The following is a 25,277-nucleotide window of genomic DNA, read 5'->3' as shown; positions in this document are numbered from 1 at the left end:
AGTACAAAGTCACACTCAACCTCATCCTGCTGTGCCTCTCATCACATCCCCATCACTCTGCCTTCCCCCATCACTCTGCCTTCCCTACCCGACCCCTGCACATCCTTTCTCATACCAACATGCCTTGCACCTCCACCCATCCCTCTCTATCTATATTATCACAGCCCCATCTCACGAGCCACCCCTCATCCTAATGCAATCTTACAAACTAACAACACACAAGTTTAAAGTTTCTGTTAATGTGGTGTCGAAAATTGAAACCTTTATTTTCAACAGTTTGCATTCATGGACAGATTTGTGTGCACATTTGGAAGTAGCTTAATGTTGCAGTGTATGGTGAGACATAACGGTACATCCCACAATGGACTTGAGTGTGAAAGGAATGGCTTGGGCATTGCAGGGATGCTTTATGGTGTTGGTGTGGGATGGTGCCAACCTGGTGCAGCATGTGGCAGCCATTTGGGTGTACAGTGTCAAGTGAAGTAAATCTGGCCATGGTGAGGCCATCCCTGATATCCCGGGCAGCAATGTGGTCAGGTGCTGATGCCCCGTGTCCTAAGCAGCATTAGGTGATTGCGGAGAAGGTTGTTTTTGTTGTTGTTCGTGCTGATGGTGTGTCTGGTGCTGCTGGTGTTGGGCTTGATTGTGGTGGGATTCTGAGGACCAAGGTGAGAGAATATAAAGGTGAAAGTAGAGATGACAGAAGCATTCTGTCAATGGTGAGAGAGTTCTTCCAATGAGGGGAGAGTGGAAAGTGGAAAGCCTGCAGAATGTGTGCTGAAAATGGCCAACGCAAGTGAATATCAGTCAGATGGGAGTTTTTACTGTATATTTGATTCTGTTAAGTAATCAGCTGGAGCAATGGCCACTGAACTCCCGCCTCAGCTTGACAGCCGTGGTCCATGCACAGCAGGGATCCCATGATCATGAAGTTAACGACGAAATGTAAGTGGAAAAAAGACTGTTAAACATCTGACAATGAGATGCTAATCATTGTGCTGAGGTCCCCTGCCGCTGCCGGTCGGGTTGGTTCAGCGGTGACAGACAGACATTGGGAAAGGCACGAGGTGGTGGATCCACAGCGGGGTCCCGACCCACTGTGGAAAAAATATTCCCACCCGAACCACTCCTGATCCCGCTCGCTAACCCTCTGGGAAATTCTGGCCTCACATCTCTGGTACTTTATCCTCATCCTCGACCTCACCACCGCTTCTCTCGACCCATTCCACTGTCTCTAAATTGTCAGACGGATTGTCCAACATCCAGTACTGGATGAGCAGAAATTTCAATCAACTAAATATTTGGAAGACCGAAGCCATTGTATTCGTTCACCGCCACAATCTCCGTTCCCTCGCCATCAAATCCATTCTCTCCCTAACTTCTGTCTGAGGCAGAACTAGACTGTTTGCAACCTTGAAACATCAAAACATAGAAAATAGGTGCAGGAGTAGGCCATTCGGCCTTTCGAGCCTGCACCACCATTCAATAAGATCATGGCTGATCATTCCCTCAGTACCCCTTTCCTGCTTTCTCTCCATACCCCTTGATCCCTTTAGCCGTCAGGGCCATGTCGAACTCCCTCTTGAATATATCTAACGAACTGGCCTCAACAACTCTCTGCGGAAGAGAATTCCACAGGTTAACAACTCTCTGAGTGAAGAAGTTTCTTCTCATCTCGGTCCTAAACCTTAGCCTTAGACTGTGACCCCTGGTTCTAGACTTCCGCAAAATCGGGAACATTCTTCCTCCATCTAACCTGTCCAGTCCCGTCAGATTTTATGTGTTTCTATGAGATCCCCTCTCATTCTTCTCAACTCCATTGAATACAGACCCAGTCGATCCAGTCTCTCTTCATATGTCAGTTCCACCATCCCGGGAATCAGTCTGGTGAACCTTCGCTGCACTCCCTCAATAACAAGAACGTGCTTCCTCATATTAGGAGACCAAAACTGAATGCAATATTCCAGGTGAGGCCTCACCAAGGCCCTGTACAACTGCATTAAGACCTCCCTGCTCTTATACTCAAATCCCCTAGCTATGAAGGCTAACATACCATTTGCCTTCTTCACCGCCTGCTGTACCTGCATGCCAACTTTCAATGACTGATGTACCATGACACCCAGGTCTTGTTGCACCTTCCCTTTTCCTAATCTGCCGCCATTCAGATAATATTCTAATATTTATGTTTTTGCCACCAAAGTGGATAACCTCACATTTATCCACATTATACTGCATCTGCCATGCATTTGCCCACTCACCTAACCTGTCCAAGTCATCCTGCAGCCTCTTAGCTTCTTCCTCACAGCTCACACCACCACCCAGCTTAGTGCCGTCTGCAAACTTGGAGATATTACACTCAATTCCTTCATCTAAATCATTGATGTACATTGTAAATAGCTGGGGTCCCAGCACTGAGCCCTGTGTCACTGCCTGCCTTTCTGAGAAGGACCCGTTTATTCCTACTCTCTGCTTCCTGTCATCTCCTGACCAGCTGCGGGCCAAAGACTTAGGCACTCATGAAGGACTTACTGGCACCCGAAAAGCCATTGGACAAAACCTTTGAAGAGCTTAGCAAATTAATCGGGGAGCACCTCAAACCAGTGAGCAGCATACACATGGCTCGCCACAGATTCTACACCCACCGACGTCGTGAAGGACAGAGCATACCAGACTTTGTAGCGGACCTCCAGCATTTGGCCAACCTCTAAGTTCACAGATGCCTGCAGGGGGAAGATGCTAAGGGACTTCTTCATCGAGGATATCGGTCATGCGGGAATTTCTCGCAAGTTAAGTGAGACCAAGGACTTGACCTTGGAAGCGGCAGCGTTGTGAGCTCAAACTTTCATGGCGGGGGAGGAAGAGACGAAAATGATTTACATGCGCAATTCTGCCTCTAATGCGGCGATGGATCAGGGAGTCAATATCATCAATGCTACTCCGAGCCCCAGAGGCAGGCATGGGCAGTCCGACATTTACCAGGCAGCGATAGACCCCAGAGTAGGACTTCAACAGAGACAATGGCGGGCTGAACGGACATTCATGCCATCACAGTGGACAATGCAGCCTGGGATGGGGCCATTGACACCCATTAATAGGGTACTTAAGAGCAGTCAAAGGGACAGTCAGCGCGGAATTCCTGACCATAGTCCCTTTGTCCCCAACAATGGAAACTTTAACTCATGCTGGAGGTGTGGGGGAAAACACTCAGCCGGATCTTGCAGATTCCAACAGTTTGTCTTCAGAATCTGCAATCTCATTGGCCATTTAGCTCGAATGTGCAGAAAATCTGCAACACGACTAATATGAGGCAGATGGACCAGAAGAGGCAGGATGACTTTTGGGTCCAATCGATGGACGCCGAGGTTCAGCGGGTCCATGCGGTGAATATTCACAGTTCATACACCAAAACGCCACCAATGATGATGAGGGTTTTGTTGAATGGTATCCCAGCACACATGGAGCTGGACATTGGGGCCAGCCAGTCACTTATGGGCGTTCAGCAATTTGAGAAGCTATGGCCACTCAAAGCCAGTAGACCCAAATTAGAATGTATTGAGACACAATTACGGACTTACACCAAATAAATCATTCCGGTGCTCGGCACTGCAATGATAGCTGTCACACACAATGGGTTCGTGAACTGGCTGCCACTCTGGATTGTCCCGGGCAATGGTCCCACACTGTTGGGGAGGAGCTGGTTAGCCGAGATGAACTGGATATGGGGGGATGTTCATGCAATGTCCTCGGTGGAGCGAAGTTCGTGCTCACAAGTCCAACAACAATTCGATTCACTATTCCAACCGGGTGTCGGGACTTTCAAAGGCACTAAAGTAGTGATGCACATCACCCCGGACACTAGGCCAGTGCATCACAAAGCCAGAGTGCTGCCATATGTGATGCTGGAGAAAATCGAGAGAGAATTGGACCGGTTATTGCGAGAGAGCATCATCTCGCTTGTTGAATTCAGTGACTGGGCGAGCTCTATCATTCCCGTTCTAAAAGCAGATGGCTCTGTCAGGATCTGTGGTGACTACAAGGCCATCATCAATCGAGTGTCCCTACAAGACCAATACCCGCTCCCAAGAGCGGAAGACCTCTTAGCCACGCTAGCAGGCGGCAAGCTGTTCACCAAGTTGGACCTCACCTCAGCCTATATGACCCAGGAACTGGCCGATGAATCCAAACTACAGACCACCATCACCACGCACAAGGGACTGTTTGCGTATAACAGGTGCCTGTTTGGCATTCGATCAGCGGCCGCGAATTTTCATCGAAACATGGAAAATCTGCTTAAATCCATTCCTGGAATGATCGTATTCCAGGACGACATCCTCATCACGGGTCGAGACACCGAGGAACGCCTCCACAACCTGGAGGAGGTGCTACGCCGACTGGGCCAGGTAGGCTGCGACTCAAGAAGTCTAAATGCATGTTCCAGGACCAATGTCCCAGGAATTTGAATCCCTCTCTCCTACACCACTCCTCAAGCCACATATTTACCTTATCTATCCTGCCATTCCTACTCTGACTAGCACATGGCACTGGAAGCAATCCTGAGATTACTATCTTTTGAGGTCCTACTTTTTAATTTAACTCCAAGCTCCCTAAAGTCAGCTTGTAGGACATCATCCTATTTTTTACCTATATCGTCGGTATCCACGACAGCTGGCTGTTCACCCTCCCCCTCCAGAATGCGCTGCAGCAGCTCCGAGACATCCTTGACCCTTGCACCAGGGAGGCACAATACCATCCTGGAGTCTCATTTGCAGCCGCAGAAAAGCCTATCTGTTCCCCTTACAATAGAATCCCCTATCACTATAGCTCTCCCACTCTTTTTTCCTGCCCTTCTGTGCAGCAGAGCCATCCCCATGGACTTAGCTGCTGCTACCTTCCCCAAATGAGTCATCTCTCCCAGGTGGTGTATCTGTTTTGGAGGGAGATGCCCGCTGCGGACCCCTGCACTACCTTCCGCTGCTCTGCCTGATGGTCACTCATTCCCTATCTGCCTGAGTAACTTTTACCTGCGGTGTGACCAACTCACTAAACGTGCTATTCATGACATCCTCAGCATCGCGGATGCTCCAGAATGAATCCATGCACAGCTCTAGTGCTGCAACGTGGCCTGTCAGGAGTTGCAGCAGGATACTCTTCCTGCACATGTAGTCATCAGGGAGGCTGGAAGCGTCCCTGACTTCCCATGTAGCACAGGAGGAGCATGACACAAGTCTGGGCTCTCCTGCCATGATGTAACCCTTAAATTACTTAATTTGGCAACAATGTCAAATGTTTCTTACTGCTAAGAACAAGAAAAAAGATAAAGAAAAAGAAAACTACTCACCACTCAACCAGCCAATCACTTACCCTCTTGGCTGTGACATCACCCCTCGATTACTTTTTACTTCTTTCTTACTTTTGACCCTGTTGCCGCTAGCTGCTCGCTCCACCACTGACTGCCGCCGATCCCGGACTCTCGCTGGGCCTTTATAGGCCTCTCCTCGTTCATCCTCCGGCTGCTCGCTCCACCACCGACTGCCCTTGGTGTCATATTTGACCCTGAAATGAGCTTCTGACCACATATCCGCGCCATCACTATGCCCGCCTATTTCGACCTCTGTAATATCGCCTGTCTCCGCCCTTGCCTCAGCTCATCCGCTGCTGAAGCCCCCTCATCCATGCTGTTGTTACCTCTAGACTTGACTATTCCAAAGCACTCCTGGCTGGCCTCCCACGGTCTACCCTACGTAAACTTGTGGTCATCCAAAACACAGTTGCCCGTGTCCCAACTCGCATCAAGTCCCGCTCACTCATCACCCCTGTGCTCGCTGACTTAAATTGGCTTCTGGTTAAGCAACGCCTTAATTTCAAAATTCTCACCCTGGTTTTCATATCCCTCCCCCTCTCTAAAATCTCCTCCAGTCATACACCCTCTGAGATATCTGCACTCCTCTAATTCTGACCTCCTGAGCATCCCTGATTAACCACTGGCTCAATCATTGTTGGCCGTGCCTTCAGCTGCCTGGGCTCTAAGTTCTGAAATTCGCTCCCTAAACATCTCCACCTCTCTACGTCTCTTTCCTCCTTTAAGATACTCCTTAAAACCTACCCCTTTGACCAAGTTGTTGGTTACCTGCCCCAATTTCTCCTTGTGTGGCTCGGTGTCAAATTTTGTTTGATAACACTCCATGAAGCACCTTGGGACATTTTATTACGTTAAAGGTGCTATATAAATACAAGTTGTTACTGTTGTTGAAGACTGATACAAAGTAAGTATTTAGTAAGTCTGCCATTTTCTGATCTTCAACATCACTATCACTTGCGGCTGTCAGTAAGAGGCCCAGGTTACCCTTGGAATCCTTTTTCTCTTAATATACTTGTTAAAACTTTTACTTTTGTCGATATCCCTCGCAAGTTTTTTCTCGTATTCCCTTTTTGCAGCTCTTGACTACTTTCGTAGTATCCTTTTACTGTTCTTTACATCTCCCCTAGTCCAAGGGATCGTTGCCGTTATTTGCATTGGTATAAGCCCTTCCCTTTCGTTTTATACTATCTCTCACTTCTGGAGAACAACACTGATTCAATTGTAGTGCTGTAAAGGTTTCAGTCATTTTACCGATGTAAATAATTTGACAATGAATGTCAGCGGATATTTCACCCCATTCTTCAACTCCTCTCTGAACCTCCTCTGGGTCACTGCATAAATACACGTGTTGGTGCAGCAACTCAGGAGCTGAAGCAAGAATGCTACTTCTTGGGCGATGTACAAAGGGTCATTGGGACCCGAGAAAGAATTATGGTTTGCGATCTGCACGTATAGGAACACTATTAGATACATCGACCACAACAAGATGAAACTCCCGGTTACAGCGAAGAGTAAGGTGATGGATTTTCTTCGGTTCTCCATCTCTGGGTCATGGCGAGAGTCCCCATTGCCGTGACCCTGGAGTCTCACGCGGACTCTGCTGGCCACGAGGATGTATCTTATGGTCAGGGCGTTGAGCAGGAAAATCACACCGAATGCAACAATTGAGCTTAACATCGTGTCGATTAAGTCAAAGGCTCTCCATTCCAGTGAAGTGTAATAGTTTGGTATTAAGTTACAATACCACGGTACACCGTCCATTACGTAGCTATGTGTGTATGCAAAGTACCAAGGGATGTTTTTTAAACAGAACAGCACACTGACTGTTGCTGTAACAGCAGCCGCACATTTTGCCTTGCAATATTTTGTTTTCAGCTTCTGGCAACAAATAGCGATACAGCGATCAAAGGTGAAAGCCACGGTTAACCAGACCGAGCTGTCTCTGGCAGCGAACAATAATGCAGCTCTGAGTCGACACAGTGGAGTAACGTACAAGAGACTGAGTGGGAAAAAAAGCCCATTGATCCGATTCAATATCACGCCCATGATGGTGACCAGTAGATCTGACACAGCCATGGCCAACAGGTAGCGAGTGACACATCGGGAGAGACCACACCTCCCTCGGAACAGGATCACAATCGCTGCCATATTAGCTGCAGGAGAAAGGGGAAATCAGCCATCAGGTTCAGATTCACAGCAAACACATCAGATCGTCAGGAATAAAAACAGAGAATGCTGGAAATACTCAGCAGGTCAGGCAGCATCTGTGGGGAGAGCAACAGATTTAACGTTTCAGGTCGATGACCCTTCGTCAGAACTGGAAAACCTTGGAGATGTAACAGGTTTTAAGCAAGTGCAGGAGCAGGGAAAGAGGGGAGGGGAGGAAAGAACACATGGGAAGGTCTGTGACAGGGTGGAAGGCAGAAGAGATTAGAGAGACAAAAGGCAGCAGGAGATAGTAATGGGACAAGTTAAGAAACAAAAGATGGGTCTAGATAGGGTGTAAGTGGATATGACAGAATCATCAACCTGCACCTCTGCTCTCACCCCTTCCCCTCTCTCCCAGAACAACAATAGGGTTTCCCTTGTCCTCACCTTTCACCCCACCAGCCTCCACGTTCAACGGATCATCCTCTGCCATTTCCGCTACCTCCAGCATGATCCCTCCACCAAATACATCTTCCCCTCCCCTCCGCTCTCAGCATTCCAAAGGGACCACTCCCTCTGCTCCTCAATCACCCCCAACCACCCTCCCCTTCCCACGGCATCTTCCCGTGCAAGCGCAGGAGATTCAACACCTGCCCTTTAGCCCCCTCCCTTCCCACGGTCCAGGGCCCCAAATACTCCTCCCAGGTGAAACAGCAATTTACTTGTACTTCTTTCAATTTAGTATACTGTATTCAATGCTCACGATGTGGTCTCCCCAATGTAGAGGAACGTAGATTGGGTGACCGCTTTGCAGAACACCTCCGTTCGGTCTATAAGTTTGACCCCGAGTTCCCGGTCGCCTGTCACTTTAATTCTCTGCTCCATTCCCACTCTGACCTCTCCGTCCTCGGCCTCTTGCACTGTTCCAACGAAGCTCGATGTAAGCTCGAGGAACTGCGCCTCATCTTTCGTTTAAGCACCTTACAGCCTTCTGGACACAACATCGAGCTCAATAATTTTAGACCATAACCCCTGCCCATATGTGTCTTTCTCTTTTTTTCAGTTTTTTTTCTCTTTCCCGGGACAGCTGTTGATGAATCTGTCATTTCCATTTCCACCCTATCACAGACCTTCCCTTTTGTTCTCCCCCGCACCCCCCCCCCCCCCCCGTCCCACCTTTCCCTGCCCCTGTACTTGCTTAAAAACCTGTTCCATCTCTAACTTTTCCCAGTTCTGACGAAGGGTCATCAACCTGAAACATTAACTCTATTTCTCTCGCCACAGATGCTGCCTGACTTGCTGAGTATTTCCAGCATTTTCTGTTTTTATTTCAGATTTCCAGGACCCGCAGTATTTTGCTTCTATTTCAGTTTGTCAGGCGTTTGTCGGAGATTTACAGCTTTCTCACTGGCTGAATATTGATCCCTGAGTCGGGATCCCAGAGAATTTCTGACATTTTCCAAATTGACCCATATTGGGGACAGTGATTTTCCTTTATTCAGCACAAGCAAGACGTAATACATTATAGTATTCGAGCAGCAGTTTAGAGTATAACTGAGACTTATGTTAGCCATTATACTCTAGGTAGGAGCGTGACTGTGAATAGGCAGCACCCACTGTTTACTCTCCCTCCTCTCTCTCTCTCTCTCTCTCTCTCTCTTGGGTGTCCCCTGGATTCTTCCAGAAACCTTCTACCCTTTGTGGCTGTTGGGACCACCCTTATTATACCCTTACAATTATTCAAAACCTATGGAGTCTTACTGAAACAATCACCGGCTTACACCCAATTCCCCAAAATCCAATCATGAAGGTGACACGTACAGAGCACCTCTGCTTACTCAGGTTCTGAACTTTGACCCCTGACATCATCTGTTTCTGAACATCAACGCCGATATATGCACTAATGGCCACAAAAAAGAACATGTCTCAATACTAAAGTGATATGGTGTCCTTGATGGTCCTGTGCAAGGCCCATGTTTCAGCTAACTGCCAAGTATCAGCCCTCCCTCTTTACGCCTCATAACATTCCAACATGGTTACAACCAATGTTCCCTGTCATTGTTTATTGCGCGGCCCCTCGACGGGCCATTCAGAATATCACGCATGCGCAGCTTTTACATTGCGTGGGTTCCCTGGAGCGCTATGCTGCCCCGCAGCTTAAAGGGAACATTGGTAACAACTACAACTGACCTTGGGTCCCATAGCTCGTTCCACTCGATGCCCTACCCTTACTGTTGGCTGATATCCATGCTGCCCCTGTCCCTTTTAGTCCATGGGCTTCAACTTTGCCGGTAAGCCTATTACAAGGTGCCATACAATAGGCTAGCCAGCAAAGTTGAAACCCATGGAATAAAAGGGACAGTGGCAGCTGGGATACGAAACTGGCTAAGTGACAGGAAACAGAGTTTAATGGTGAACGGTTGTTTTTTGGACTGGAGGAAGGTATCTATATTAATGACTTGGAAGAAGGGATTGAGTGTAACGTAGCCAAGTTTGCTGATGATACAAAGATGAGAGGAAAAGCAATGGGTGAGGAGGACACAAAAAATCTACAAAAGGACAGACAGGCTAAGTGAGTGGGCAAAAATTTGGCAGATGGAGTATAATGTCAAAGTGTGAGGTCATGCACTTTGGCAGAAAAAAAATCAAAGACCAAATTGTTATTTAAATGGAGAAAGATTGCAAACTACAGCAGGACCTGGGGTTACTTGTGCACGAGACACAAAAGGATAGTATGCAGGTACAGAAAGTGATCAGAAGGCCTTAATTGCAAAGGGAATGGAGTATAAAAGCAGGGAACTCTTGCTACAGCTATATAAGATATTGGTGAGGCCACACCTGGAATACTGAGTACAGTTTTGGTTTCCATATTTACGAAAGGATGTATAGCTTTGGAGGCAGTTCAGAAAACGTTCACTTGGTTGATTCCGGGGATGAGAGGGTTGACTTATGAGGAAAGGTTGAGTAGGTTGGGCTTCTACTCATTGAAATTCAGAAAAATGAGAGGTGATCTTATCGAAATGTATAAGATTATGAGGGGGCTTGACAAGGTGGATACAGAGAGGATGTTTCCACTGATGGGGGAGACTAGAACTAGAGGGCACGATCTTAGAATAAGAGGCTGCCCATTTAAAACAGAGATGTAGAGAAATTTCTTCTCTCTGAGGGTGGTAAATCTGTGGAATTCACTGCCTCAGAGAGCTGTGGAAGGTGGGATATTGAATAAATTGAAGACAGAAATAGACAGTTTCTTAAATGATAAGGGAGTGGGCAGGGAAGTGGAGCTGAGTCCATGATCAGATCAGCCGTGATCTTATTGAATGGAGGGGCAGGCTCGAGGGGCCGTATGGCCTACTCCTGTTCCTATTTTTTATGTTCTTATACAGTGGTGTTCCCCAGGGGTCGGTTCCAGGATCACTGCTTTTCTTGATATAGGGCACAATTTCAAAATTTGCAGCTGAAACAAAACTTTGAAATTTAGGCCCCAAGTTGCCACATGATTTGCTCCTGATTTTTAGGAGCAACTGGTGTAGAACGGAGTATCTTAGAAATCAGAATTTTCGTCATTTAGTTTGCTCCAGTTCTAGTCAGTTAGAACAGTTTCACTTTGGAACCAAATTTTTTTTTCAAAAGGAGGCGTGTCCGGCCACTTACGCCTGATTTCAAAGTTTCGTGAGTGAAAACTTACTCCAAACTAACTTAGAATGGAGTAAGTGAAGATTTTTGTACGCTTGAAAAAACCTTGTCTACACATAAAAAAATCAGGCGCAGGTTACAAATTAGGCGTAGGGAACGAGGGGGGGAAGGGAAGTCATTAAATTCTACAATAAATCCTTAGTTATACTTATACAAATATTATACAAATAAATCCAACCTGAATAAAACATTTATAAGCAAAGAAAAGATTAAATAAACCATGTTCCTACCTGTGTGAAAGTTCTTCAGGCAGGCCTTTCAGGAAGCGGTTTGCCGTCGGGACCGAAGGCTGAACGGGCTGGGCCCGAGATTTCGGGCAGGGCCCGTCCCCAGCAGCAGATTTACAGGTAGGTGGCATTGGGTCGGGTCGGGAGGTTCGGTTCGGATCGGCGGGGGGGAGGGGGAGGGAGAGAGGTGGCGGAGGGGGAGGGAGAGAGGGGGGGGAGGGGGAGAGAGAGGGAGGAGGGGAAGGGAGGGAGAGAGGGAGGGAGGGGGTGTAAGGGAGGGGGGGTGAGGGAGGGAGGGGTGTGAGGGAGGGAGGGGTGTGAGGGAGGGAGGGGGTGTGAGGGAGGGAGGGGGTGTGAGGGAGGGAGGGGGGGTGAGGGAGGGAGGGGGGGTGAGGGAGGGAGGGGGGGTGAGGGAGGGAGGGGGTAAGGGAGGGGGGTGAGGGAGGGAGGTAAGGGAGGGAGGGAGTGGGGGAGGGAGGGAGTGGGGGAGGGAGGGAGTGGGGGAAGGAGGGAGGTCAGGCCGGGGAGGTCAGGTCGGATCCAGTCCGGGGGCAGGGGCGGGAGTAGAGTCGAGCGGGAGCTGCAGCGGCAGTCGGGTCGGGTCCGGGGGCGGGGGGAAGCAGGAGCTGCAGACGCAGACGGGTCGGGTCCGGTCCGGGGGGGGTCGGGGGGCGGGGGGGGGTGGAAGCAGGAGTGGCAGCGACAGTCGTTTCGAGTCGGGTCCGGTCCGGCGGGGGGAAACAGGAGCGGCAGCGACAGATGGGTCGGGTCCGCTCGGGGGGGGCGGCAGCGGCAGACGGGTCGAGTCGGGTCCGGTCCGGGGAGGGGAAGCAGGAGCGGGAGCGGGAGTCGGGAGGAAGCAGGAGCTGGCCGAGGGAGGAGCCTTATTCACGCAGCCCCAGTGAGGCCATTCAGCCAGGGCTAGGGGCTGCGTGCTTCGCGCCCCTCCCACACAGTTTCGGGCACCTGGAGCTACTGCACTTGCGTGCCCACTGTAATGCGCATGTGCAGAGGTCCCGGCACTGTTTTCAGCACAGGGACCTGGCTCTGCCCCCCCTACAGTTCCTGCCGCGCCGCGCCAAGGGCCAGAGGACCTGCAGGGAGGTGGAAAATACGGAGGGTTTTTTTAGCTGCACTTTGTGGCGCGAAAAATGGGCGTCCAGGTCGGGACTGCGCCGTTCTAGGCGCGGCTCGAAACTTGGGCCCAAAGTGACCAGTGAGGAGGATAGGGATAGACTTCAAGAAGACATAGACAGGCTGGTGGAATGGGTGGATACTTGCCCGATTAAATTTAATGCAGAAAATTGCGCAGTGCTACATTTTGGTAGGAAGAACGAGGAGAGGCAATATAAACTAAAGGGTACAATTCTAAAGTGGGAGCTTGAACAGGGAGACCTGGGGGTATATGGGCACAAATCGTTGATGTGAGTAAGCCGTTAAAAAAAGATCCTGGGCTTTATAAAAAGAAGCATAGAGTACAAAAGCCAGAAGTTATAAGAACATAAGAATTAGGAACGGGAGTAGGCCATCTAGCCCCTCGAGCCTGCTCCACCATTCAACAAGATCGTGGCTGATCTGGCCGTGGACTCAGCTCCACTTACCCGCCCGCTCCTCGTAACCCTTAATTCCCTTATTGGTTAAAAATCTATCTATCTGTGATTTGAATACATTCAATGAGCTAGCCTCAACTGCTTCCTTGGGCAGAAAATTCCACAGATTCACAACCCTCTGGGAGAAGAAATTCCTTCTCAACTCGGTTTTAAATTGGCTCCCCCGTATTTTGAGGCTGTGCCCCCTAGTTCTAGTCTCCCACCCAGTGGAAACAACCTCTCTGCCTCTATCTTGTCTATCCCTTTCATTATTTTAAATATTTCTATAAGATCACCCTTCATCCTTCTGAACTCCCAACGAGTAAAGACCCAGTCTACTCAATCTATCATCATAAGGTAACCCCCTCATCTCCGGAATCAGCCTCGTGAATCGTCTCTGTACCCCCCTCCAAAGCTAGTATATCCTTCCTTAAGTAAGGTGACCAAAACTGCACGCAGTACTCCAGGTGCGGCCTCACCAATACCCTGTACAGTTGCAGCAGGACCTCCCTGCTTTTGTACTCCATCCCTCTCGCAATGAAGGCCAACATTCCATTCGCCTTCCTGATTACCTGATGCACCTGCAAACTAACTTTTTGGGATTCATGCACAAGGACCCCCAGGTCCCTCTGCACCACAGCATGTTATAATATGATGAACCTTTACTGAGGATCGGTCTCAACTGGAGTATTGTGTCCAATTTTTGGCACCAGACTTTAGGAAGGATGTGAAGGCCATGGAGAGGGTACAGAAAATATATACAAGAATGGTTCCAGGGATGAGGGACTTCAGTTACATCGCTAGACTGGAGAAGCGAGCATTATTCTCCTTGAAGCACAGAAGGTTGAGAAGAGATTGGATAGAGGTGTTCAAAATCATGAGGGGTCTGGACAGAGTAGATAGAGAGAAACTGTTCCCATTGGCAGAAGGGTCGAGAGCAGAGAACACATTGAAGGTGATTTGCAGAAGAACCAAAGGCGACATGAGGAGGAACATTTTGATGCACTGGGTGGTTCGGATGTGGAAATCACTGTTTAAAGGGTGGTGGAGGCAGATTCAATCATGGCTTTTGAAAGGGAATTTTCAGAGGACCTGAAGGAAAAATATTTGCAGGGCTATGGGGAAAGGGCGGGGAGTGGGACTGGCTGAAGTGCTCTTGCAGAGAGCCGGTATGTGCTCGACGGGACGAATAACCTCCATCTGTGCTGTAACCATTCTATGATTCTATGATCTATGACTGTATATCCAACTCTCATTCATTCACCCACAGCTTCACAATTCAATTGCTGCAGTCCTCTTTCTCACCCCAGACTGTCTGGGTTACGGTTTCCTCACTCGAGATAGAAAATGATTATTACGTTATATTTTGCTACCGATTGCACGGGTACATGGAAGATTTCACGTTTGTGATTGTGCTAATGAATTGTAGTAGAAAGTTGAAGCATAACCTGACCAGAGCAATTTTAAACGCACTGTGGCCGCAATTTCACAAAGCGGATACTCGATGGCCAACTGTGTTGAGTTGGGAAGGAAGAGAAAATGGGGCACAGCGTCAAAGCAAGCAAGCAAAAAATATCAGACCAAAATCAAGCCTAAACATTACAATAGATTTTATAGAATTCATCATCATAGGCAGTCGCTCGGAATCAAGGAAGACTTGCTTCCACTCCCTCAGTGATTCTTTGATGGCTGAACAGTCCGATACGAGAGCCACAGACCCTGTCACAGGTGGGATAGACATTCGTCGGGGGCAGGGATCGGTGGGGCTGGTTTGTCGCGCGCTCCTTCCGCTGCCTGCGCTTGGCCTCTTCATGCTCTTTGCGTTGAGACTCGAAGAGCTCAATTTCCCCGCAGATACACTTTCTCCACCTCGGGCGGTCTTCGGCCAGGGTCTCCCAGGTGTCAGTGATGATGTCGCACTTTACCAGGGAAACTTTGATGGTGTCCTTATAACGTTTTTGCTGTCCTCCTTTGGCTCGTTTACCACGAAGGAGCTCCGCATAATGCATTTGCTTAGGGAGTCTTGTATCTGGCATGCGAACTATGTGGCCTGCCCAGCTTAGCTGATTGAGTGTGGTCAGTGCTTCAATACTGGGGATGTTAGCCTGGTCGAGGACACTGATGTTGGTCCGCCTGCCCTCCCAGGAGATTTGCAGGATCTTGCAGAGACATCGTTGGTGATATATCTCCAGCGACTAGAGGTGCCTTCTATGCATCGTCCGTGCCTCAGCTCCATACAGGAGGGCAGGTATTACTACAGCCCTATAGACCATGAGCTTGGTGGTAGATTGAAGGCCTGGTCTTCAAACACTCTTTTCCACAGATGGCCGAAGGCTGCACTGGCACACTGGAGGTGATGTTAAATCTCCGCATCAATGTCTGCCTTTGTTGATAACAGGTGCCAGAGATATGGGAAATGGTCCACATTGTCGAGGGCCGCGCCGTGAATCTTGATGATTGGAGGGCAGTGCTGTGCAGCGGTGACAGGCTGTGGTGGACCTTTGTCTTTTGGATGTTAAGCATAAGGCCCATGCTTTCATATGCCTCATTGAATATATTGACTATATCCTGGAGTTCAGCCTCTGAATGTGCACAGACGCAGGCGTCGTCCACATACTGCAGCTCAATGACAGAGGTTGGGGTGATCTTGGACTTGGCCTGGAGGCGGCGTAGGTTAACCAGCTTCCCACTGGTTCTGTAGTTTAGTTCCACTCCAGCGACGAGGAAGATTGAGAAGAGGGCTGGAGCGATGACACAGCCCTGTTTGACCCCGGTTCAGACGTAAATTGGGTCTGTAATGGATCCGTTGGTAAGGATAACGGCTTGCATGTCATCGTGAAGCAGGTGAGGGATATTGACAAACTTTTGGGGGCATCCGAAATGGATAGGCATAGAATTATCTTCCAAGGTAATTCAAATTTTCATCCTTAATTGTGGAACTAGCATACAGCCATATTAAGGACACTGTTTTCGATAAGAATTGATTATTTATTCATGCGCATTAAGATGTCAGGCTTGGGAATGGAATGCTTCATTCCATTGGGGTAACCCAGTATGAGCATCAAGTACTCTCGAATCAGCTATTGCACAATCAACACCAAAAACTAGCATTTATATAGCGCCTTTAATGCAGTTACATGCCCCAAGTTGCTTCAGAGGAGCGTTGTCAAACAACATTTAACACTGAGCCACATAAGGAGGTATTAGGACAGGTGACCAAAAGCTTGATCAAAGCAGCAGGTTTTAAGGAGTATATTAAACGAAGAAAGTGAGGTGGAGAGGTTTAGGGAAGGAATTCCAGAGCATAGATCCTCGGCAGCTAAAGGCACAGCCACCAATGGTAGAGCACAAGAGAGCAGAATTGCAGGAACACAGAGATTTCGGAAGGTTGTTGGACTGGAGGAAGTTACAGAGATAAGAGGTGAGGCCATAGAGGGATATGAAAAGAAGGATAAGAGTTTTAAATTGGAGGTGCTGCTGGACTGGGAGCCAATGTAGGTCAGCAAGCACAGGAGTGATAGATGAACAGTACTCAGTGCACCTTATTATACGAGCAGCAGCTTACACAGAGCAGAAGATGGGAGGCAGGCTAGGAGAGCATTGGAATAGTCAAGTCTAGAGGTAAAGGCATGGATAAAGGTTTCAACAGCAGATGAGCTGAGGTAGTGATGGAGATGGGTGATGTTACGGAGGTGGAAGTAGGCAGTGTTGAAGCAGAGGAATGCTCCCTCTAATCTATCCTAACATCGGGCCCGCTCTACTCTGCCCCAGCAACAGGCTCCCTCTACTCTGCCCCAACAATTCCAAAAAGAAATTTAGTAGAAACCTCTTAGCTAGAGAGTGATGAGAGTGTGGAACTCACTATCACAAGGAGTAGTTAAGGCAAATATCACAGATGCATTTAAAGGACAGTACATTGACATAGACCTGTTGTGCCAAATGGCCTGTTTCCATGCTGTAAATTACAAGTAATTCTATGTAAAATGTTACTGGTTCAAACAAAGAGCACAAGGTTTGGAGTCACCTTTTATTGAACTGATACCAACAGATAGGCAACTGTATATCAGGCATGTCAAGTTACATAAAAAGCAAAAAACTGAAAATGCTGGGAACACTCGGCACCTGTGGAGAGAGAAACAGAACTAATATTTCAGGTCGATGACCATTCATCAGAATATATATATCTATAACATTTTATAATGAATAAAGAAACAGCAGGAAGAGTGATGCAATGAAAGAGCAAATTACACAGTTCATAACCAGTCCATGGACCTACCAGAAACACCAACGACTGCCAGTATAGGGTAGCAGACAGCAAACGGCAGCCCAGTTATTCGACCGTGCATTTCCTGAGAGAAGCTCGGATGGTTTTTGGGTCAGAGGCGACAGCTTTGACTGACAGGTTGGAAGCAGCCCTTATTTATATCAGATTGCACCGTCGTTGTCATTAGTTACAGGTATTTGAACAAACAAAATGTTCTCATTAGCGACAGCCATTTGAGAAACATTACATAATAGAATGTATTTAAATGGCACTGGGAAAGATGCCAAGAAATGAAGGTTTTAATATATATTCCAGAAAAGTGAGCAGATTGTATACTCTCACAGCACTGGTACATGGAGTTACATCTATGGTTTTCACACTGTTGATGTAAAGTAGGACGATCCTAGCAATTCAGCAATGAAATCCAAGAATTTGTGCACATTTCACAAAAGCATGAACTTACTCAGTTAATTGTAGACTTGTGACTCCTTGCAATGAACTGGCTTCAAGCAACATTGTTGAAACAAGAGCTCTACTTTACAACAAAATAACTCATCCGGCCTGCTCTATGACTCAATAACATCCAGCCTGCTCTGTGACTCACGTTTATCTTCCCCAGTCTGGTGAGATAGGTCTGCAGAACAGCGGTGTTCAAATCTCCCAGAGTCCAACCACCCCCTGTTTCCTCCGTGAGGTGTCTGGGATTCTCATTCCTGTCAATGGATCATTTGTGCAGGAGCCTTCTCCTTGCCTTTACCATGTTTGAGTTTGGAAATCTTTTCTTCCCACAGTCACATTACTTTGTATAACCACAATGCGACCTTAACATTAGTATTGTAATGTTCTAACGCATCCCATATTAATGAGCCAGCCATTCCAACAATGCATTCACCCAGCTGAAACAGACAGCTCCATGCAGGGCTCTTTTGATTAAAGGTACATTTGTGAGAGAATTTTATTTTAACCATAGTACATTATTGATTTGAAGTCCTTCCTAATAAAAAGAAAGAATTGACATTTATATAGCACCTTTCATGACCTCAGGGCAACCCAAAGCACTTTACAACCAATGAAGTACTTTTGAAATATACTCACTGTTTTAATGTAGGAAACACTGCATCTAATTTGTGCACAGCAAGCTCCCACTAAAAGCCATGAGAGAAATGACCAGATAATCTGTTTTTGTGATGTTGGTTGAGGGATTAATGGTGACCAGGATACCAGGGAGAACTCCCCTTCTCTTAACATAAGAATATAAGAATTAGAAGCAGGAGTAGGCCAATCAACCCCTCGACACTGCTCCGTCATTCAATGAGATCATGGCTGATCTTCGACCTCAACTGCCTTTTCCTGCACTATCCCCACATCCCTTGATTCCCTTAATATTAAAAAATCTATCGATCTCTGTCTTGAATAGACTCAAAGACTGAGCCTCCACAGCCCTATGGGGTAGAGAATTCTAAAGATTCACCTGCGTCTGAGTGAAGAGGTTTCTCCTCATCTCAGTCCCAAATGGCCGACCCCTTATTCTGAGACTGTGACCCCTGGTTCTAGGCTCCTCAGCCAGGGGAAACATCCTCCCTGCATCTACCCTGTCAAGCCCTGTAAGAATTTTGTATGTTTCAATGAGATCACCTCTCAGTCTTCTAAACTCTAGAGAATGTAGGCCTAGTCTATTCAATCTCTCCTCAGAGGACAATCCCCCCATCCCAGGAATCAGTCTGATGAACCTTGGTTGCACTCCCTCAACGGCAAGTCTATGCTTCCTTAGGTAAGACCACCAAAACTGTGCACAATACTCCAGGTATAGTCTCACCAGAACCCGACATAATTACAGTAATAAGTCTTTACTCTTGTACTCAAATCCTCTTGTAATAAAGGCCAACAAACCATTTGCTTTCTTAATTGCTTGCTGTACCTGCATGTTAACTTTCAGTGATTCGTGTACAAGGACACCCAGGTCCCTCTGAACAACAACATTTCCCAATCTCTCATCATTTAAAAAAAAATCTGCTTTTCTATTTTTCCTACCAAAGTGAGTAACTTCACATTTTACCACATTATATTCCATTTCCCATGTTCTTGCCCATTCATTTGTCTATATGCCTTCGAAGTCTCTTTGTATCCTTCTCTTCTTCAAAATAGTGTCATGAGATCTTTTACGTTGACTTGAGAGAGCAGACGAGGCCTCGGTTTAACATCTCATCCAAAAGACAGCACCTCTGACAGTGCAGCACTCCCTCAATACAGCATCCCTGATTTTAATTGCTCCACCATTGGCTGCCATTACTTCAGCTGCCTGGGCCCTAAGCTCTGGAATTCCCTCCCTAAACCTCTCTGCCTCTCTACCTCTCTCTCTCCTTTAAAACACTTCTTAAAACCTGCCTATTTGACCAAGCTTTGGTCAACTGATCTGTGTATATGATCCCTAAATCTCTTTGGATCTGCTCTGCTCTCAGTTGTGTTACCGAAGTCATTATTAAATATGCATAGAATTACTTAAAATATACAGCACAGAAACAGGCCATTCAGCCCAACCAGTCCATGATGGAATATATGCTCTACTCCCGCCTCCTACCATCTTTCCTCAACTAACTCTATCAGCATAACCCTCTATTCCCTTCTGCCTCATATGCCAACCAACTTCCTCTTAAATGCATCTATATGATTTGCCTCAACCACTCCCTGTGGTAGTGAGTTCCACATTCTCACCATCCTCTGGGAAAATAAGTTTCTTCTGAATTCCCTACTGGATTTCTTGGTGACTATCTTAAATTGATGCCCTCTGGTTTTGCTCTCTCCCACAAGTTGAAATACTCTTTCTGTGTCTAATGTATCAGAACCTTTCATGATGTTAAAGAACTCTATTAGGTCACCCTCAGCCTTTTGTTTACAAGAGAAAAGATACCCAGCCTGTTCATCCTTTCTTGATAGGTATAACCTCACCTTTCTGGTACCATCTGAAATGTATTTGCATCATGGGTTCTTTGCTTAGGAATTCATAGCAACACGTTACTATTAAGAACTAGTTGGTTTATTCGTAAAGGTTTAACAGTCACACTACACATTACCAGTGTTACGCTCAGAATAAAGTGATGCAACTGAGTACTGTATACAATGAGTAAGTGTGACCTTAGCTCCTTTATTTAAACTCCAGAGTGTTGGTACAGCATGGGAGGCCTGCTTATATACAGTGCTCCGAAAGGATGCTGGGATCCCATGGGACTCCAACAGGTAGGTCCTCTGGTGGTAGTATGATACAGGATTGCCAAGGGTTACATACATAAAATCACTCCCTCCCAAAGTCAATAGTACACTTATTCACAAGGTGAGACGATCTGGGGCTTTTCGCTCCCTTGTCGATCGTCTCGGTACAAATGCAGGTGTGGGTGAGTTGGTTGATTCTTCGCTGGGCTGCTAGGCTGCTGGGGATGGTGAGTTCAGCTTCGTGGTCAACCGTGATGTCGGTTGTCACTTGTGTGTGTGTTGGAGGGTCAAAGTTGGTGGTGTCCTCTTCGGGTTGCTTGTAGCTGTTTGTGAATCGCAATTTGGTTTGGTCCAAATGCTTTCTGCACGTTAGTCCATTGGCCAGTTTGACCTGAAACACCCTACTCCCTTCTTTGGCTATGACAGTGCCAGCAAGCCATTTGGGACCATGTCCATAGTTGAGTACAAATACAGGGTCATTGACTTCAATATCACGTGACAAGTTTGCACAATCATGTACGTGCTTTGTTGATGCCGCCTGCCCTCGACGTGATCATGGAGATCAGGGTGGACAAGGGAGAGCGTTGTTTTGAGCACCCTTTTCATGAGCAGCTCGACTGGGGGAACCCCGGTGAGCGAGTGGGGTCTGGTGCGGTAGCTGAGCAAAACTCGGGACAGTCGGGTCTGCAGGGAGCCTTCCGACACGCGTTTCAAGCTTTGCTTGATTGTTTGAACTGCCTGTTCTGCCTGGCCGTTGGATGCGGGCTTGAACAGGACAGATGTGACATGCTTGATCCCATTGTGGCTCATGAATTCCTTGAATTCAGCACTGGTGAAGCATAGCCCATTGTCGCTGACAAGGGCATCAGGCAGGCCATGCGTGGCGAGCATGGCTCGTAGGCTTTCAATTGTGGCCGTGGACGTGCTTACAGACATTATTACACACTCAATCCATTTTGAATAAGCATCCACAACAACCAAGAACATTTTGCCTAGAAATTGGCCCGCATAGTCAACGTGGATCCGAGACCACGGTTTGGAGGGTCGCGATCACAAACTTAGCGGCACCTCTCTGGGTGCATTGCTCAGTTGAGAGCAAGTGTTGCTCTGGCGCACGCATGACTCTAAATCTGAGTCGATGCCGGGCCACCACACATGGGATCTGGCTATGGCTTTCATCATTACAATGCCTGGGTGGGTACTGTGTAGGTCACGTATTAACATTTCTCTGCCTTTCTTGGGCAAGATCATGTGATTACCCCACAACAGACAGTCCACCTGTAAGGACATTTCGTCTTTGCACCTGTGGAACGGCCTAATCTCTTCCTGCATCTCCGCTGGGATGCTGGATCAGCTCCCATGGAGGATACAGTTTTTTACCAGGGACAGTAAAGGGTCCTGGCTGGTCCAAGTCCTGATCTGGCAGGCCGTAACGGGTGACTTTTCATTTTCGAATGCATCCGTCACCAAGAGCAAGTCTGCAGGCTGTGCCATTTCCACCCCGGTGGTGGGCAATGGTAGCCGACTGAGAGCATCAGCGCAGTTCTCTGTGCCTGGTCTGTGGTGGATTACATAGTTGTATGCAGACAGCGTGAGCGCCCATCTTTGGATGTGGGCAGAGGCATTGGTGTTAATCCCTTTGCTCTCTGAGAATAGCGATATGAGCGGCTTATGGTCAGTTTCTAGCTCAAACTTGAGACTAAACAGATACTGGTGCATTTTTTTCACCCTGTAAATGCATGCCAGAGCTTCTTTTTCAATCATGCTGTAAGCCCTTTCGGCCTTGGACAAATTCCTGGACGTATAGGCGACCGGTTGCAATGTTACCAATTCGTTAGCCTGTTGTAACACACACCCGGCCCTGTATGATGACGCAAGCTAGCACTAATCGTTTACATGCGTTATACAGAACAAGCAGTTTGTTGGAACATAACAGATTTCTGGTTTTCTCAAAAGCAGCCTCTTGTGATTTCCCCCATACCCAGTCGTCTCCCTTGCGCAGTAGCACATGTAGAGGTTCTAGCAAGGTACTTAACCCGGGTAGGCAATTACCGAAATAGTTGAGGAGTCCCAGGAACGACCGCAGCTCCATCACGTTCTGTGGTCTCGGCTCATTCTTGATGGCCTCCGTCTTGGCTTCGGTGGGTCTAATGCCATCTGCTGCGATTCTTCTCCCTAAGAATTCGACCTCTGGCACCAGGAAAACACACTTCAAGTGTTTCAACCTGAGCCGACTGAGAACCACTTCCAGGTTCTGCAAGTGTTCGATGGTGTCCCGACCTGTGACCAGTATTTTGTCCTGGAAAACCACGATGCACGGAACCAACTTTAGCAGGCTCTCCATGTTCCGTTGGAAAATTGCCGTGTCCGATTGAACCACCAAAGGGCATCTATTGTAGATGAACAGACCTTTGTGTGTGTTGATGCAGATGAAGCCTTTCGAAGACTCCTCCAGCTCCTTTGTCATGCAGGCTGAGATCAGGTCCAATTTGGTGAATGTCTTTCCTCCAGGCAGGGTCTCAAATACGTCGCCTTCCTTGGGTCGCGGGTACTGGTCCAGTAACGAAAAACGGTTAATCGTTACTAACCGTGCCGTCGCCTTTGAGAACTGGAACAATTGTTGAACTCCACCGGTGCGATGATGCCTTCTCGCTGAAACCTGTCCAGCTCAATTTCCACTTTTTCGCGCATCATGTATGGCACCGCCCGTGCCTTGTGGTGGATGGGCCGTGTACCGGGAACCAAGTGGATCTGCACCTTTGCCCCCGAGAAACTTCCAATGCCTGGCTCAAATAATGACGGGAACTTGCTCAGAACCTGGGCACATGAGGCAAAGCGCTTGGATGTCGTCCCAGTTCCAGCGGATTTTTCCCAGCCAGCTCTGCCAAACAGTGCGGGGCCATCTCCTAGTACAATCCATAGTGGGAGTTTGTGCATTGCTCCATCATAGGAGACTTTTACTGCTGCGCTGCGAATAACAGGGATCAGCTCTTTGGTGTAAGTTCTTAGCTTGGTATGAATGCGGCTAAGCTTGGGCCTGTTGTTGTGCCACAGCCTGTCGAAGGCCTTTTTGCTCATGATAGATGACTTGCACATGTGTCCAGTTCCATGGATACTGGAATTCCGTTCAGTTCAACTTTTAGCATGATTGGTGAAGGTGTGTTCCATACACTTCTGCCTCTTTGGTTCGAGTCTCTACTTCAGCCTGATCCACCATGGATCGATCTTCCTCTGGAACATGGTGGTTTGCAGCTCGTCTGCACATTCGCTGGAGGTATCCCATTGTTCCACAGCCTTTGCATGCATAGTGTTGAAGCGGCATTGATGGGCTCGATGATCACCTCCGCAGCGCCACAAGGTGTTAACTGCCTCGCATTAACAATTGATGGCGGACTCTGGGCCATCTGAGGTAATGCAGCTGCTGGCGTATACATTCTGCCATATGCATGAGTAGGAGTAAATGGGTACTTTTCAGAATGGCAGGCAGTGACTAGTGGGGTACCGCAAGGTTCTGTGCTGGGGCCCCAGCTGTTTACACTGTACATTAATGATTTAGATGAGGGGATTAAATGTAGTATCTCCAAATTTGCGGATGACACTAAATTGGGTGGCAGTGTGAGCTGCGAGGAGGATGCTGTGAGGCTGCAGAGCGACTTGGATAGGTTAGGTGAGTGGGCAAATGCATTGCAGATGAAGTATAATGTGGATAAATGTGAGGTTATCCACTTTGGTGGTAAAAACAGAGAGACAGACTATTATCTGAATGGTGACAGATTAGGAAAAGGGGAGGTGCAAAGAGACCTGGGTGTCATGGTACATCAGTCATTGAAGGTTGGCATGCAGATACAGCAGGCGGTTAAGAAAGCAAATGGCATGTTGGCCTTCATAGCAAGGGGATTTGAGTACAGGGGCAGGGAGGTGTTGCTACAGTTGTACAGGACATTGGTGAGGCCACACCTGGAGTATTGTGTACAGTTTTGGTCTCCTAACCTGAGGAAGGACATTCTTGCTATTGAGGGAGTGCAGCGAAGATTCACCAGACTGATTCCCGGGATGGCTGGACTGACCCATCAAGAAAGACTGGATCAACTGGGCTTCTATTCACTGGAGTTCAGAAGAATGAGAGGGGACCTCATAGAAACATTTAAAATTCTGACGGGGTTAGACAGGTTAGATGCAGGAAGAATGTTCCCAATGTTGGGGAAGTCCAGAACCAGAGGTCACAGTCTAAGGATAAGGGGTAAGCCATTTAGGACCGAGATGCGGAGGAACTTCTTCACCCAGAGAGTGGTGAACCTGTGGAATTCTCTACCACAGAAAGTTGTTGAGGCCAATTCACTAAATATATTCAAAAAGGAGTTAGATGAGGTCCTTACTACTAGGGGGATCAAGGGGTATGGCGAGAAAGCAGGAATGGGGTACTGAAGTTGAATGTTCAGCCATGAACTCATTGAATGGCGGTGCAGGCTAGAAGGGCCGAATGGCCTACTCCTGCACCTATGTTTCTATGTTTCTATGAACCTTTCTTTGCAGGCCCCCACCCCTTACCGCCCTGTTTAAGCAGCTTTTACAGGCCGGGTCTCTCGCCGATCGGGACGCCGGCGGTTGAGGCCAAATTTATGCCCTGGCGGTTGTTCTCGGCATTGCACGTGGGCGGTCTGGTCCCGGCGGGCGACTTCAGATGTGGGCGATAATGTTCAAAAACTTACCTGGAAACTCTCGCCGGGCGAAAAACCAGCTGTACCGTCGAGAACATCACCGACAATGAAGCCGAAAGTCTGGCCCAA

General features: G+C 47.9%; 2 protein-coding genes across 10 annotated transcripts in view; one reads left to right on the top strand and one right to left on the bottom strand.

Moving 5' to 3' along the window:
- LOC139265225 (uncharacterized) overlaps positions 1-25,277 on the top strand; it is a 152,558-nt gene that overhangs the window by 13,712 nt on the left and 113,569 nt on the right. The window lies entirely within an intron of this gene.
- LOC139265492 (probable G-protein coupled receptor 139) lies at positions 6,602-17,365 on the bottom strand. Its single transcript, XM_070882513.1, has 2 exons — positions 17,296-17,365; positions 6,602-7,512 (listed from the first exon to the last, which is right to left on the bottom strand). The coding sequence occupies exons 1-2, from the start codon at positions 17,363-17,365 to the stop codon at positions 6,602-6,604; spliced, it is 981 nt and encodes a 326-aa protein (XP_070738614.1).

This window comes from Pristiophorus japonicus, chromosome 6, assembly GCF_044704955.1.
Source record: "Pristiophorus japonicus isolate sPriJap1 chromosome 6, sPriJap1.hap1, whole genome shotgun sequence".
Taxonomy (NCBI): Eukaryota; Metazoa; Chordata; class Chondrichthyes; family Pristiophoridae; genus Pristiophorus; species Pristiophorus japonicus.
Note: the sequence above shows the minus strand (reverse complement) of the source record. Positions and strands in the feature narration are given on the sequence as shown.